At 39.0% G+C, this 17,179-nt stretch overlaps 1 protein-coding gene across 5 annotated transcripts in view; it reads right to left on the bottom strand.

Annotated features, from left to right (window-relative positions):
- Positions 1 to 6,273, bottom strand: part of EPHA6 (EPH receptor A6) — a 447,233-nt gene extending 440,960 nt beyond the window's left edge. For 2 of the 5 annotated variants that reach the window (XM_027666147.1, XM_027666149.1), the window contains exon 1: positions 5,395 to 6,271. In XM_027666147.1, the coding sequence (XP_027521948.1) occupies positions 5,395 to 5,500 (106 nt within the window). In that variant the 5' untranslated portion in view covers positions 5,501 to 6,271. Of the gene's footprint in view, positions 1 to 5,394 lie in introns of all 5 variants that reach the window. The other 3 variants (XM_027666146.1, XM_027666144.1, XM_027666145.1) reach the window with 3 other exon arrangements.
- Positions 6,274 to 17,179: the final 10,906 nt, after the last annotated feature.

Raw genomic sequence — 17,179 nt, 5'->3', positions numbered from 1 at the left:
ATTGGCCTCTAAGCTTTGTGCTGTAACACAGTGAAATTAGTACTCAGATTACAAATGGCTGCCAAATTAATTGAACTGACTTCTCTTTAATGACTATTTTGAAAAGACTTGTTCTTAGATGTGGGAATGATCAATAGCCTACCTACACAAAAGGTGGTGCAAGATTGATAATGGAAGCATCCCTGGAACTTGTATAAGGAGAGCTGGAATAAGTGTTAGCCTGGAAGACTAACTAAGGGGATTAGAATGGAAATGAATCAGCTAAAGATAATGTCACTTAAATTTGTCCTGCTTTTTTAAGGTCCAAAAAGAAATCCTGCACAGAGTTTCATGTTTTTATCAGGTAAGAGAAATCTTTTCAGTAGTAATTCTCAGTTCCAGCACCTTGACATATCATTTGCAGGTTCAAAACCAGCTTCTGAAGATGTACTTATTTGCAATAGATAGTTTTTTGTCGGCCTCTTCTGCATGATAATGTGGTTCCCAGAGGTCAGGATAGATTTTGGGCAAATAATTTATTTACCTACTTGTCTGTTCCCATACTATTTACCATTCTCTCTGTCACAGAGGTCAGATGTTATCAGGCTTATCAAGCAAAAGGCCAGTCTCTTCTTTGTGCCAATGCCAAGGTAGAGAAATCCAGGGATCCTAATGAAATTATGCACAGCTGGAACAAGAATATATCCTAACATAGCTATGTTGTATTTCAATATAATAACAATAAATTGCTTCTCCTATTGCATATATTGATAATTTTCTAACTATCTCTAATCAGTTAAAGGAGATTTTAAAATCTGTTACACTTTTAATTTAAAAAAATAGCCAAAAAAATGGATATAGACTTGCTCTTGGTCTCACAGAGAAAAAATTTACTGAACTTTTAGACTTTTCTAAAATTCTCAAGTGAAAAGTCCAACCTCAGATATCCTAAACAAACCCTTAAGTAGAGTTCAGATCTAAAAACATATATCTGGAAACAAAGAGGAGATTTTCCTAAGAAAACTGAATTTACTATATGTTCTTTCCTTCCCTCTTTTTCCTTTGTAAACCATTTGAAAAAAAAAAAGTGCTATCTGACCAAGGAGTTAAATTTGTAGAATGATAAGAATGGTCATTCTGTGTCAAAGTAAATTTTGACTTGCCTCGTTTCTCAACAAGGCGAAGTTGTAGACTTTAGGAAACCCTTCAGTTCCTCTGTGGTGTTTCCACACCTGCAAATTACATGAAAACTACTGTACTGATTTGGTTTTAAATTATATCTGCTTAAGCTATGCATTTTTTTTAATATTTAATATTTCCATACCAATCATTCTCATTTGTCCAATTAGCAAAATACCCAAACAGCACTCAGTACTGCCAAGCACAACACCAGGACTATATCAAGAAGCACGAATCTTAAATCTGTTCATCTCATGGCATACAAATCAAGGCTTTTGGATGACAGGTCACTTCATGCATGTCTACAACTGCAGAAGTTCCAAAGTCTTCACCAGTACTCAAGTCTATAATGATGTGGGACATCTAAAAACTTTGTTTATTTAATTTTTCTGCAAGGTTGTTTATAAAAAATATTAGCTGGATAACTGAACAGCAAGATGAACACAATACAGGCAGCAGCACAGCCTTCTTTACAGTGCTTTAAGTCCTCAAAATGAGAAATATCCTCTAGTGGAAAAACATCAGTTTCATTCAGAGAAAAGTTCAGTCACTCCAAACACTTAGTCCTTCGTCTCCTTGTTGCTACAGAAAAATTCTGAGAGCTGTATTCAGAAAGAGCACTTATCTGTGGGGGATTGCACTTCTAAAAAAAACAAATATGTGAATAAAAATAAGCCAACTCCTTTCAACTGCTGAATGACTTAAGGTCATTAGTAATCTGTCTGATATTTTAATACCAGAATCAAATAACTTTACTTTGAGCTGTCCAATTTACATCAAGTGTAGGTGTTGTGAAAATGAAGGCTATGTGAGAAGTGACACTTGATGACATTATTTCTTACCTCCACATTTTTGTGAGAAGAAGAGAATGAATGCAGATGCCTTTTAGAAAGAATGCAGATGCCTTTAAAGAGACCAACCTTGCATAACCTGACAAGATGTAACAGTACCTGGTAACTGAAAAAGCAACAGCTTCCTTTTAGAGTTCACTGACAGACATAATGTGTTATAAATTCTGCAAATTCTATAGTTTACTTCAGAAATTAATTGTGTGGTGATACATAATGGCAGATAGAACCTGAAAGAAGCCATGGTGCAAAAATTCCTTCTGATTTGTTTAAGTAGAAACACATAAGTGTGCACAGAGAGCACAGGGTACCATCGAGCTGTTACCTGACATGACCTTTATCTGGAAAGCTCCTACATGTCCTGCACAAAGAACTGCAAGGGTCTACAGAGGCTGTTATCTGTAAATTTAGGTTTCAGAGCAATTGCCCAATTCCTTGTGTTCTTCAATCAAAGAACAAAGCTACAACACAGGCAGAAATCTTGCCTAGTAATGCAACCTGTTCATACTGGATGCCACAGACAACTCTTGGAAATTTAACCCGGACGCGCAAGCACTCAACTAACTCCACTAATTGAGCCTTATGTTTCAGGCAGTTTTGTTACACAGAACACCTGCAGGGTTTTTCTTAGCAGTAAAAACTTGCCCTTGGCATGGTCATAATTTGTTTTTGAACTTACCACTCCATTAAGATGAATGAGTAAGTTTGCTTTCCTGCCAACAGTATTGTTTGTGTCTACCTTGTTACAGATACTGTAAGACACCACACATTGATTTACTGGGTGAAGAAAGGAAACCTAAGAGCCTTGGAACCATACAAAACAAAGTATGTATTTCTTTCTGTTTGATGAAAACAGAAAGATTAATCCCAACATAGTTATAATGCCAATTTATAAAATGAGATTATATTAATTTTTTTAAAATCCCTCTTTAATAACAGGAAATAAACCAGTAAGAGTGAAGTGGAAGGGCTGTCTGTTTACCAAGTCAGATTAATAAACCTATTGCCCTTCCATCCTTTCCCCACAAACAATCAAGAAACGCAAACAAAACATTCCTTTGTACTTTATTATCAATGCTGATATGTTTCTAAATACAAAATAGAAGACCAAATATACTAGATAATAAAACCGAGTTAATACATCAATATTATAATTACTAGTGAAAACCCAACAGTAATTATTGCAAACGTTTCCAAGAGGTGCATGATGAAAATATCGCTTTATGAAAATTTAAGAAATTATATTTCCTCACAAGATTTAAAAAAATCCTCTGCAGATGAGATTCCAAATTTTAGTAAACAGCATTTTAAACTTACACATTGAAGTGCTTCAACAGTGAGGTAACTTTTTTATTGTAGCATTCTTTCATTCAATTCCTGGATTTAGAGAAAGTCATTATTAAAAGGAGACTCTTCTTATTAGAATTTTATTAATCAGATGGGGTTGTGCATATTAAAGCACCTGTATTAATTCAGTCAGTTTTCATTTCACCTGCGTTTTTTTGAGTTAAACTTATTGTTTGACTTGTATGGTACGACGACCATATCAAAGAGGTTGCTCCTTTTATTTGAAGTTTTGAAGCAAGAAAGGGAAGTTATTCAGAAGTTAGGTAACTCCCCAGTACTCTATGCAGAACTTGTTGGGAAAAGTTATGTCAACATCAAAAACCCACTTCAATTGTTTTGGCAACTATTTTCCCCATTTTTCACTTTCCTTTTAAAACACTAATTAAAATTTAATCCTAGAATATCAAATACAAGTTTTAAACCTAGCCTAACTTGCTAAAAATTCTTTGCCTTTGATGCATATGCCTTGAACAGATTATTTTTCAAACTGCATTCATGTGCCTTGTCAGGCCTTGTGGTAATGTAGCAGATATGGGAATGCACTAATGTCTGTGACATAAAAGGAAAACTGTGTTGTATTACTGTGAGAGTCTGATGTCTCCTAAGCCATGGTAAAGGGCAAAATCTAATATAGCATTGATATGACTATCCTATACTATTATAAACTGGAATTATTCGTCACATTCAGCATAGAAGATGTAAAGGAATAATAGTAACTTGGAATGTCCCTGCCATAACTCACGCTGATGGCACAGGGTATTTGTGGCCATACTATTGTACTTTCCTGTTTTCTAGGTATTTTATTCTCTGTTTTCACTGTTACTCAGGTGGATAAAATGAACCCTGAAAATAGACTGTAGAATAAAAATGTGAAAATACATTAACTGTATATTTGATAGCACTCCATGGCTAAGCCCACTTTGTTTTCTCTCACCATCATTTCCACCACAACCATTTTCAGTACTCCTTTCAGTACATCAGGTAAAATAATTTCAGGCAGAAGCAACATTCAGTTGCTTCATTCAATACTCTTCAATTCCCACATTTCAGTCGCATCACACTAAAACCTCAAAAAAGCAAAACTGTACAAAAATAATATTAAAAGTATGTAAGACTCTCAAAATTTAGGAATAGGTGTATCCTCTATAACTTAGAGAGATGTACAGAAACCAAGCAGTTAAGGAAATACTCTGCTCTACCAGGTGTTTGATAATATGTAACATGTTTCACAATCAGGTCTGGGCTTCTTCAGTCCTTCCGAATCATATTTTATATCCTCTGGGTGTGCTATGCATTTTCAGTTTTACAAACAGAATTATTCCCTTCTTAATTGGGAGGCATTTTTCTTACACGCACACCTTACAACACGAACTAAAACACCGTCTTCGGCAAGACCTGATGAGCACGCATCTCTTACAGAGATTTTAAACGGGATTTTTTTCCGGACACTCAGACCGTAGCACGCAAAAATTGGGTGTTAAGGACAGTCAAACGCCTTTGGGCAGTTCTCGGACGAGCAGCGATTTCCCTTAACGTGCGGTGAGCTCTCCCAAACCCATGCTGGAGGTGCTCTGCGTTGGGCAAGGCAAAGCTTTCTAAGGTAAACCTTTCTAGGGTAAACCTTTTTAAGGTAAACCTTAAAATCACATTTCAAGTGAAAGGATGCTACCGCTCCGTCACACCGGGAGGCAACTTCGAGTGACATGCTGCTCCTCCCAAACCACGGCGGCCGGCGATGACCGGGCTGACTGTGGGGAGCTCCGGGGCGTTATCCCGCTGAGTGGGGACAGCACCTCGCCCTGGCGGGGCGGGATGGGCAGCAGAGCCCCGCTGTCCCCAAACACCCAACTTGTGCGGGGCACAGGCGGCAGGGAGCGGTGGCCTCCGGGCGGCGCCGTGTCCTGCATCCCTGTGCCCCCATCAGGGGCCGGGAGAGGATGGGCACCGAGCAGAGGGGGATCCACTCCGTCCATCCCCGCACCCCGCCGCAAAGTTGCGGGGATCCCGGACCCGCACTCTCCCCTCGGCCGTCCTCACTTACCGTGGTTGCTGGCGACGTGCCCGGCGGCGGCGGGGCGCGCTGTCACCAGGGGGAGGAAGAGGCCGACTCTCCAGAGCAATAATCCCTTCATCTCACAACACCCCATGGCTGGTGCCCCCCGCGCCCTCGGCCCGCGGGGGCTGCCTGTCCTCCTTCAGGCCGGCGCGGGGAGGACGCGGGATGCGCTGCCCGCACTGCCCGCGATGCCACCGGGGGCTGCCCGGGCCGGGGCGGGAGCATCCACCGGCGGGGTCCCGGGGCACGGCAGCCGCCCTGGGAACCAGGAGAGCTCCGGCAACTTCGAGGCGGTGGCGGCGAGGACTCGGGGTTCACTCCCCGCTCCCTCCCGCGGTTCTGCCCGGTGGCACCTTCAGCCCCGTAGGAGCGCCCCTGGCAGCCTCAGCAGCCTCGTCGGCGGGAGCAGCCTCCTCCCCCGGCCGCGCCGCACGGTGCCCCGCATCCCCGGCCGGAGGCAGCGCCGAGGGGCTTCAGCTTCTCAGGTTTGAGTGTCTCGCCCCCGCCCCGCCGAGCTCCCGGGGCAGGAGGGCGAGAAGCGCCGGCGAACCTCCTTCACGCTCCCGAACGCGTCAAGAAAAACTTGCAGGGCGGCATCGCAGAAACCTTCTCCCGCCGCCGACCCCCCCGTCTCCACCGCTCGCCCCTCTCTCTCTCAGTGTGTGTGTGTGCGTCTCTCTCCGCTCCTGCCGCGGAGCAATCAGAAACCGGGCGGCTCTGGTGTGATGCTCGCTGCTCCCTCCTGATTTGCGTGCCGCAGTTTTTTGGTGCCGCCGCTCCGCTGCCGCCCGCGGGAGCGCTCTCGTCCTCTTCCCCTCCTCTCCTCCTCCTCCTCCGGCGCGGCCGCGGGGCCGCCCCGCTGCGCCCAGCGCGGCGGGGGCCGGGTCCGCCGGGAGCCAGCGCGGCCCCGCGCCGGGGGCGCTCCGGCACCGAGCCCCGCCAGCCAGCGGGGGCAGCGGGGAGGGACGGAGGGACGGAGGGATGGAGGGAGGGATGGAGAGTGAAGGAGTGGCCGCCCCTCCTCGCCCGCCCGCCCGCCCGAGGGGAGCGCGGGGCGCGGGGCGTGAGGCGGGCGAGGGAAGCGCCCCCTCGCCTCGCCCGGTGCCGGCGGCCAGCGGGGCGAGTGCGCCTGGCTCGGCGCTAGAGGGGGTTAGTCGACAAGGCAAGGGAAAAATCGCATCCCGAGGGGTGCGCTCCGATCGGGAAGGGCCGCGGTCTAAGGGGGGTGCGGGCCTTTAAACGCGTCTCCTCCGTCTCGCAGGAGAGCGGGGCCCGCCCCGGCGGCCACTGGGATGCCGCTGGCATCGCTTCTTAAAGTTACGCCAAGGGGATACAAGAGACAAGCAGGCGTGAGCCGGTCCGGGCATCCCCGCAACATTTACTCTTTTTCCTTCTCTCTCTCTCTTTTTTTTTTTTTTTTTTTTTTTTTTTTTTTTTTTTTTTTTTTTTTTAATTATTAATTCCTTCACCAGATACCGGGAGCGTGGGTAAGGATAGGGAAGCCGCCTCCTCGGGGCCGTGGGTGTGGTGTGTGAGCTGGTCACATCTGCCGCCCTCTGCCACCCCACCCCCTGCCAGGTGTCGCACCTGTGGAAGTGCCGCGCTCACAGCACACCCCAGCCACGGCCCTCTGTGGTTTTGTTGTTGTTGTTGTTGTTTTTCTTTAATCCATCGAACATTTCAATTTTTTGATTTCTAAAAAGACAGGGGAAAAAAACCCCATACTCATATCAGTATTTCTGAATGTGAATTCCTCAAATCAGGTGTCTAAATCTACACGTAGAAGAGAAAAAAAAAAAAAAAACAAACGATTGCCATGGCTTCTCAGGGTTCAAAAATCCCATTGAAGTCAATGGGTAGTGCAGCTACAAGATTCCGAACCAGAGAACACCACAGTTCCCACTGAGGTGCCTAAATGGATGTTCAGAAAGGCTTTGTACGAAAACATCTACTTTGTAATGTGAGAATAAAGACTGGTTTTAAAATTATTAATTTAAGGATTATTTCCAAAGGAGTCGTTCAACAAGCAAAGCCAACACAGAAGTAAGTATTTGCGGGTATTTAGAAGGATCTTTTCAGATTACAGAGAGCCTACAACATTGCAGTATTTCCCATATTTGGCTGTATTAACATCTTATAAGGAAAGCCTTTTTCCAAAAAGAAGGTCATAAGGAAAAGCTTCAGGATGCATTTCAAAATAGTGGAATAGTGAGTAGTATTTTGCCTTAAGTTCCAGGGCAGACAAAAGGAGAACCCAAACTGCTCTGATTCCATGAGTCTCAATACTGTTCTGTTTTGGAATTAACACGGTGAAAAAGAAAGAAGTGCTAATTGCAAGGTTAGATTTTTGGGGTAATGGGTGAGAATTCAGACTTGAATTTCAAGTCTTGATTCAGTAGTGAGATGCTTCCTATCCTGCCTGCCATGAAATACTAGTGCCGGACATCATAGATAAAGGTCCCACAGGTTAAGATGACACATCAAGTGGCCACACTGCACGTTAGACATCCTTAGTTGCCATTAACAAAACCCAGTCCCTTCCTCAAGGAACTTGGAAGGTCTGACTTACCACTTCTGTTGCTTTTACATGTCCTGTCAGACTAGAGCTGAATACAAAGAGGAGGCAGTGAGAGATGTGACAGGAGTACAGACAAAATTTGTGAGTGTTTCCTCCCACATGCAAAGCACAGCTTTGCCTCCTGCTCTCCTTGGACTCCACAAGCCACAGGAAACTGTGAGGGAACGAAACTGCTAAAAAGGATGGGTGACATTCCATCTGAAGTGTCCCTTCACCAGCTTTTAATTGGCTACAGAGTTTCCTGGGGAACAACTTTGAAAAAACAGTGCTTGTTCATCTACACGCAGATTAAATTTTTATAAGCTTGTGTATTATAGTGAACTCCAAATAAAATCTTAACCACTGTGCTTAAATTTTTCAGATGTATGTAGACACGCTCAACATAATAGAGGATGGCAAAAATATTACATATAAAAAGTAGAGTCCTATTTGTATACCCACTTTCCCTCCCTCCTGAAATGTAAAGCCACTTAGTATAGTAAACACTGAAGTAATAAATTTTGAAAGGTATAATTGCATCAGGTCAGATAAAGAAAAGGAGACACAGTTTGAGTACCTTCATACTCAGATTTCTAGAGAGAAAGTTTTTGAAGAAGCAAGGAATTCTTTTTATTCCCATTCTTAAAACAAACCACAATGTGATCCGCCCTATGAACACAAAAATATCTATTCTGCTTTTGTTGTTGTTTACTTGAATAAAGGGATCCTCTTTCTGTTAATAAAAAACCAACAAGGAAGGAAATATAGCATAGAAATAGAATTACACAAAATAGGTTGTCCTTTCTTCTTTGTGTAGTTACCTGTACATGATTTATCTTTAATGTATCATGATAGTGTTAATTATAGTAAAACTGTGACTTCCTTTAAAAGAAAAAGCCATTACTTTTTCATTAATATGTTAGTCCTTTGAACCATTATTCACTACTGTATGTTGTTTAATGTGATCAAAGTAAACATTTTAATTAAGACACTGACCAAGAATAGATTTGCAATAAACTTAAAACACCTTTTCCTGCACCACTCAGGATTCACTAGTCTTAAAAATACTGTAATGTTTGGAGCAAGACACCCGCATTAGGATTTTTTAGGAGGGTAACACTCACACATACTGACCTTAACTACAACATGTATCCTAAGAAAACCACAATGTATTATTGATCTCCTAAAGTCTGAGGCAATACCTTTTTTAGTGAATAGAATACACTGCTGATTTGGCAGTGTAACCAGAAATGAACCTTCTAATAATATCTCTCTTATTCAGGGTTATAAATTACATCTTTCCCATAAAATCGAAAATTAGTTCCACTTTGTTATACATTATGTTCTTGTTTCTGTAAAATTGTACACCTTTTTTTTTTTTTTGAATGAACAGGCCTTTTAGTTTACCAATATCTTTAATTTTTAGTGTATTTAATGACAGGCTGATGTTAGATCACTACTGATACTTCTTCATGCCATAGTCCCCAAATATGCTTATGGCATGTACAGCAATTCACATGAAGTTTTTTAAGTATTTGCAGATTTTGAAAATTTTCTGTGTTTAAAAACTCCACTGCTCCACACACATAAAGGGGAGAAAAAAATTACTTTTGTAAGGTTTCAGGCTTATCACCTTTTCTCTTATGGATACAAAGAAAAGATAACAAAAGATAATAATCATAAAGAAAACTGTATATTCAAACAAATCTTCTAGAAAGACAAGAGTACTAACAGCAGGCTCAATAGGTAATTGAATTCTGACATTAAAAATATTATTGGAATTATGGAACTAACTTCAACACTTCAGTCAGGAATTCACTGTCCTGCAGAACCCTTTGTTATAGGCAATGATTCCACTTTGGTATACACCATGATTCCTACACTTTTAGGATCCAGGAAAGTCATTTGCCAAGTCTTGGCTGTTAGTTATGAAAGTTTTGTCACTAGATTATGTTTTTCTTTTCAGTTGGGTTGTGTATGGTATGGACCTATTCCGACCTATTACTGAGCATGCTAATTCTAATCCTCTGCACTATGAAAGAAGGTGCAAGTTAATTAAGCAAAAATGAACTTAAGTAATATTTTAGGGAAATTACTGATAAAATGTGCTCTACAGTGGTTTCATCCCCATCCTGTTACATGCAAAAACTTTTTTTCTTCAATTTATTTTTTTACTAAAGTACAGAATCATGATTAGAAGATTATAATGATGTACAAGATTGTAAAATGTTAGTATTTTTCACAGTTTACACATTGATGTTACAGAAGAGCCCACATGGCAACTCTTTCTTAATTTCCAGTATTTTCTTTTACCTTTCCATATTAATTTATAAAATAAATAAAATATCCAAATTTTAAAGTGGTGATACTGGAAAGTTAGTTACTGTGTTTTTTCACTTGCAGTTTCTTCAAATAAATTGAATTATTTGGATTGATAAGCAAAGTAGAAGATACAGTCTAAGATATTTATGTTTTGCAAGAAGGTTTAATAGTAATAGAATTGTCCTGGAAATCTTTCAAGAATAACAAATTGGTTGGCAGTGAACATTTTCAATATTTAAATTTAGTGAGCGTAGTCTTGCTGCAGCGGAGCGAAGGGATTCCAGATAAAAACAGCAGAATTAATTAAATCATAGATCCTGGAGGAGAGGAATGGAACATCTAGACCACAAAAAATAAATATTGTGGTCTCACTGGCAAAGAAGGAGCCAAACTTTTCCTCATAGTATTGTCAGAGAGGTGAGTGTGAATGTGATTTAGGAGAGCATCTGAATTAAAATGCAAGAGCGAGCAGAATTACACGCTAATCAAACTTTGGAGTCCAAGACAAGTAAGCTTTTATATAAGGGTTTTATCCATCTCAGTAAATAAAATAATTCCAGCTGAATTAATTACAAATTGAGTTGAGTCCCGACATGATAAAACAATTTGATTACCAAACAAAATGCTTTGAAAAAAAGAGGCAAAAACCTTGTAGTTGTTAGAGAGTGAACCAAATTTTGCTCACAGTACCTGAATAGTCCTTGTGGCATAACTGTGAGGGATGAAGTGGGGCCATTTATCAAGGCTGTGTCTAAACTGTTTATCTCCTGCAAGTTAGAAGACTTCCACCCTTAATAGCACATAAATCTTCTTAAGTTCTTTCCTGAGAGTATGTAGAACCAATTAATGATTGCAGGAGGATATTTCTTTAGCAATTAGAACCAATAGTAAATATAACCATAACAATGTAAAATGGCAATGCTAGAAACATTCTGGGTTACATTAAAAAGATTACATGCCCAGTTTAAATGACCTACACTCAAATTGCCATTGAAATGTTATTGCTGAAACTTTAAAAAATCCATATTTACAACTTTAAAAGAGACTAAATTTAAAATTTGGACCCTTTTATGAGGAGGCAAGAACTTAAGTCTTACACTGTGCCCATATAAATGGTGAAACCAAAAGTAAGTTCAGAATTATTCATTCCTATTGTAGGTTTTGATAAAACTGGAGTTTTGCTTTCAAATGGACAAATTGGAGCTGTCTGTATCTAAATACTCTACTTGAGATTTATAACACTTGAGAAAAATGGAAACATTTTCACATGCTTTAGCATATATTGCTTCTGAAATCAAACCCTGTGGCTATATCCTATTCTACTTGAACTAGCATGGTATCTACATAAAGATTTGAATCTTCCTGATTGTTTTTCCCTTTTGGTGCTGCTGCCTTGTAGATGAAAATGAGAAAACATTGAGGTTGGCTCAGTACAAATAACAATAAAGGCAAACAACCAGACTTATTATAAAGACGTATCATTTTGCCCTTTTACAACCACAGTGTAATGCAGGAATTGCTCCAGGCACTGGAGCAGACGTGTTTACCATTACCACAGATTAATGTTCTGTTTGAGCGGGAACTCCTATACATGTTTGCATTATTTTAGCAGCCGGTGCAATGTGATGTATCCATTTCTGCACATCAGATTGAGTTAACCTCTACAAGAAGCAGTTGTTCCCATGTAAAACTAGCAATAGCATGTAATAAGTATGTCATGTGTGAGACATGGGTGATATAATCTGAACTACTCCTGGAAATGATGAGGCAAAATATTTTAAGTCATATGCAAAGGTCCTTGATACCACCACTGAACAAATCTGCTGACTTTAGTCTTAAGTTTTACACAAGATATAACTGTAACTAATATTGAATAAATATTAGCATCAAAAAGGTTATTCCAGGTCTGAAAACATCTGTCCTCAGCACACACTCACACTGACATATAGAAGTAGACAGGCACAGTGACTTCAGCAAATTTGGATCTCTCAGGCAACCTTTGCTTTGCCCTTAAAGATGAAAAAGACACCTTGGAATGCAGACACAACCTGATAATTGAACTTGGCAAACCCCTTGGAGGGCTTACTTCAAACTTGGAAACTTTCTCTGCTTTCAGTGAAAGACACAGGTGTCTGTTGCTCTGTCTTTGCTATGATTCAATATTTCTCTAGAACTTCTGCCTGACTTTGCCAGCTCAGATCCTTTCCTGCCACAGTTTTATCTGGCTGCCTTTTACTAATCCTTGCAGTGTTTTCTAATAATGTGGAACAGGATTTGAACACCTACTTTCTAGATGCATGGTTGGTTCTATTCAGCAGGGTTTATTCACAGTATAAATTATTGTGGTGCTGTGTAAGTTATATGAAAACCACCAACGTGCATTGGCTGCTTAAAAAAATCCCATGCAGGCTTAGAGAGACTGAGGGTAAACAAATAATGTTCTTTAAAGGCTTTGAGAAACAAGTGTTGCCAATATTTTATTCCATATATTTTATCTCCAGTCCCCAAGACTCCTGTCGGGGTCATCCTGTCCAGTGAAATTAGTGGGAACTCACAGTCTGTCAGTTAAGATTATGTTTTTCATCTTTAAAAGATGATTAACACCTCCCTAAAAAACCTCATATAAACCAGAAAAAGGTTCCACTTCGATTCCCGAAATCTCTTCATTTGGATCACCTTAAACACTTTGTCAGCTTTGTTAATAATTATTAGATAATGTAAGACTGAATATAAATTATGATGACCTCCACAAATAACTTTAAAAGACCACCATCACTTTTTGGAAGAATAAGATATTTCTGTAAATACACAGAACTAAATATATCTGTTGTAGTCACCAACTACTGATGTAATAGGAGAAAACTACAATAATAAAGAGTAGATGGTATATCTGGAAACCTAGCAACTGAATTAGTAGCCTGAATCTTACATTATTATTTAACATTATACAGTACGAATCATTTAATCTTTTGATCTGTGATGCTTAATTCCAGATTTTGAAAGACATATATAGTCACTGGACAGAAAAAGCAATAAACAGCAATTAAATAAATATACAACTAGACATTTCAATTTAGAAATGGACCTATTTCCAAGAAAAAAAAAGCCTTTGAAAGAGAACAAATCCATTTGAACCCCTGATTTCGGGATAATCAGTCACTCATAACAACTCAAGCAGGAATTTGAAATATCCTGGTGCAGATGTTGTTAATATCTAAGCCTAAATTTCTAAAACCTCCTTTCAAGGTGGATTGCTGGTAATTCTGAAATGATTACTTGATGCTATATTGGAGGTAAACAGTAGACAGAAGTTAGTGGGTTTTGTCCTAGGAAGTGTTAAGGTAAATGTTGTTCTCATGCAAATGAGAAAGATCAAATAAAATAGTGCCTCTGACTTTAAAAATTGTATCATTTATAACTATTTTAAACAAGGAAGAGTATTTTCCAAATGCGGAATACAAAAGCATTTAAAATTATTTTATAGTCAGAAGCCACAGAACAGGTGAGAACATAGAGTTCTTAATTCTTAATATTTCATAGCTAACAACCAACCTGACATATCTTACTCCAAATCTTATTTTCTAAGTCTGAAAGGCCACTGATATCAACAATGCTAATTTTCCAGGAAAACAAATTAATCATCAGCATGCATAGTGTGAATAGCATGAACACAAGCTGAACTCTTACTGGGACCATCAAATGAGTTGAAAGCTTAATATTGTTCTAATTGTTCAACTGAAGGCTTTTAGGTATTTTATAGATAAAGAATGAGGAACAGAACAGAGTTTTTATGGCTATCTGTTACATAAGTGGTGCCACTAGAGGGACTTGTACAGTCAGGAGTAACGTGCATGGGCATCAGAAAGAATTGTAGATAATTTATTAGCAAAAATGGAAGCATTAATAAAAAGTGGTTATACTTAGATTTTTTTAATCACACGTGAAAAGAACTCTGCCTTTCAATCTCTGTCTTTTCTTGAAAGCATCTTAATTTTTTTTGTTTGCAATATCGATATCCTAAAAAACATCTTTATGTCACATAGCTAAAAATAGACTGGTTTGTTTTCTGAGTGTGATTTAAGTGCCTTTAAAGTTGTTTTCACTCCCCTTGGTTAAAATTTCGGTTTGTGGAATTGGAAGAGTTCATTTGTTTCTGTGCAAATGAGGTGATGTAAAACAGTGCATAGTCCAGGGAGAAACCTCCTATATACAGACCATAAATATTCCAGGAGGTGAAAGGATTGAAGGATTTCCAGATGAATTTTGAGAAGAAGTTTTTATAGTGATTCACATAAGTGTGCTGCTAAAATGGGACAAGGGATTTTCCACCCTGCATTTATAAAATGAACATTTGAACTGCAGTAAAAAGATACTTTTGTCCTTTCAAGTTTTTCTACACATCTATCTCTGGTAGAAAAATATACAATATTACTCCAAGGAGAGAAACATTGTGTTGCTATAAGTATGAAATAAATTGACAGGAAAGTCTGCATCCAAACTATCACAAAAAGATATTTGTGTGATTGCCTGCTGTAAAACTTAAAGTGTGGTTAAAATACATTGGAAGTTGGATTCATATTTATTCCAGACAATTTATATTAGCGAGTAGAAAATGAAGTGTGGCTGTTTCCTTTTGTCATTGAAGGGATATAATCAATTGAAATTTGACTGTAGTTCTAGATCTTACAAAATTTAACAGTTTAAAATCACTGTTCTGAAATTCCAGACACAAATGAGTTGAGGCATTTAAGATAATGATAATTTCATGCTCCTGAAATTGTTGGATATAACTGAAAGCAGAAAGGACCATTATCTGTTTCTATTACCTCTCTAGTAATGCAAGTTGTGTTTATTATATCTAGAAAAATATCTTTGGCAGAAAAAAACCCACCTTTAAAAACTTTCCAACTCAAATTTGAAAGTATTGCACAGAAACGTGTTCCATCTAATGTCTTTAGAGAACATGTTCTTATTTTCAGGCTGAATCAAATGGTAAAAACTTGATATATTTTTTCATATTAGTGGGAGGGTGAAATATTACAGCAGAGAAAATATTAGAATCAATCTACAAAACATTATTAGCCTAAGAAGGATGTGCTTCTTAAAATGGATCAAGAGAACTCAGAAAAAAATACTTCTAGTTTGACTAAAAGTTTGATTTTATATTGATATCTCCCCTGCATATTTTTTACCCCATTTTTATTTAAATTATCTTTTGCCCATGAAATACATAAGAACGGATCAAATATTTTATGTGTGTGTGTGGCTTTTCTGTTAATTCTTGTAAGGAGAACTGCAAATTCGACAGCAGACCATTAAAGAAGATTACTCACTTTATCATACTTGAAAACAAAAACAGTGAAAAAGAAAATCCTGTCAAACTCAATGTAGAACATTTTGATTACATCAACAGCACAAATAAAGCTTTCCCTCAAGGAGATTCCAGTCACCTCTGCTGAAGCACAAAACACGGCAAGTTCTGTGCTGTGGTGATTACTTGAATGCAGAGATTATAAAACCAAACTTCAAAGAAGACAGACATTTATAATCAGGAGTAAAAAATGACTGCCAGTACCCTGGCAGGGCTGTTTTAGGGAGGTAGCTGTTTTAGGGATGTACCAATGAAAGCACAGGAAAATCCCAAACGTCTGGAAATGGGAATCTCTCGATTAAAATTGGTTAAAGGACAGAGTAATGCAGGCATGGCACACAATCAACCCCCCAAATATTTAATGAATATAATGTGATTGGATATGACTGTGTACCCTAATCTGAGTACAAAAACATATATTTGTTGGCTACTGGGAACTCAGGTGGTTTCTTCTCACCTTTTGGTCCATAAAAAGTTATCACTCACCTTTACTTGCATCTCATGTACTTCCTGAGTGTGTAACACACACTCAGCCTGAAAAGATAAGCTGACTTTGCAGCCTGTAGTAGCTGCTTACATGTGCTGAACTCCTACTCTGTTATCATATATTCTTCTGTATATTATCTTGTTCTAGCTACTAATAGCTGGATTTACTAAAAGAGGATTAAATGACAGGTCTAAATATATATATATATATATTTTCAAAATTCCAAGGCAGGAGGGATATATGTATTTCCTGAAAAGTTACTTAAATCAACAATGTCTTGTAATATTTCTATGCTATTACACTTTCTGGTTTTGGATCTAATTATAAGAATCAGAAAAGAGTATGAAACCAACAATTTGAGAGTGACCAGGTAAGGATGAACTAAATAAGAACACCAGGCATAAGAATATTATTAATACGAACTTATATCTTGACTAAATCCAGGCATTTGAGAGTGACCAGGTAAGGATGAACTAAATAAGAAGCCCTGGTATAAGAATACTATCAGTAGAAACTCACTTCTTAACTAAATCTGGACTGTATTAAAATAATATATTAAAAAATCACTTATTAAAATAGTTCCTTTTGAAGAGAAGGATTGTTTTTAGAATATCTATTGCCCATTTTGGAGTGCAGACAGAAGCAGTGACTGTGCATATGTATCCTGTGCAGGGAAAAAGTGTTCAGATTCCACATAATTCCAAGTGACTCTAATGTTCAGCAGCTGTGCACTGTAAATTCCAAATCCATGCTGAGAACGCTTGCAGCCAACTTCTACAAGCATTGGAAGTGTGCAGTGCTGTACTATTTAAATAATGTTTAATAAACTCATCTTCCAGGAAACAGCAGTTCAAAGAGCAAACAGATCTCTGCTGACCAGACTGATCTCACCAGTCACAGTGTGTGTCCCCATGTACCACTTTTCCCTCTTTCCTCTTCTACCTAGAAAACTTACCCTATAAAAAGCTCCTTTTCAAGTTACTTAAAGGGCTCTTTTGCTATTCAGTGCAGTAATTCCAGGAACGGAACGGAA

The sequence above is a fragment of the Corapipo altera genome, unplaced genomic scaffold (genome assembly GCF_003945725.1).
Source record: "Corapipo altera isolate COAL_440 unplaced genomic scaffold, ASM394572v1 RXGC01000115.1, whole genome shotgun sequence".
Classification (NCBI taxonomy): Eukaryota; Metazoa; Chordata; class Aves; order Passeriformes; family Pipridae; genus Corapipo; species Corapipo altera.
The sequence above is the reverse complement of the archived record's forward strand: the minus strand, read 5'-3'. Positions and strand labels throughout refer to the sequence as shown.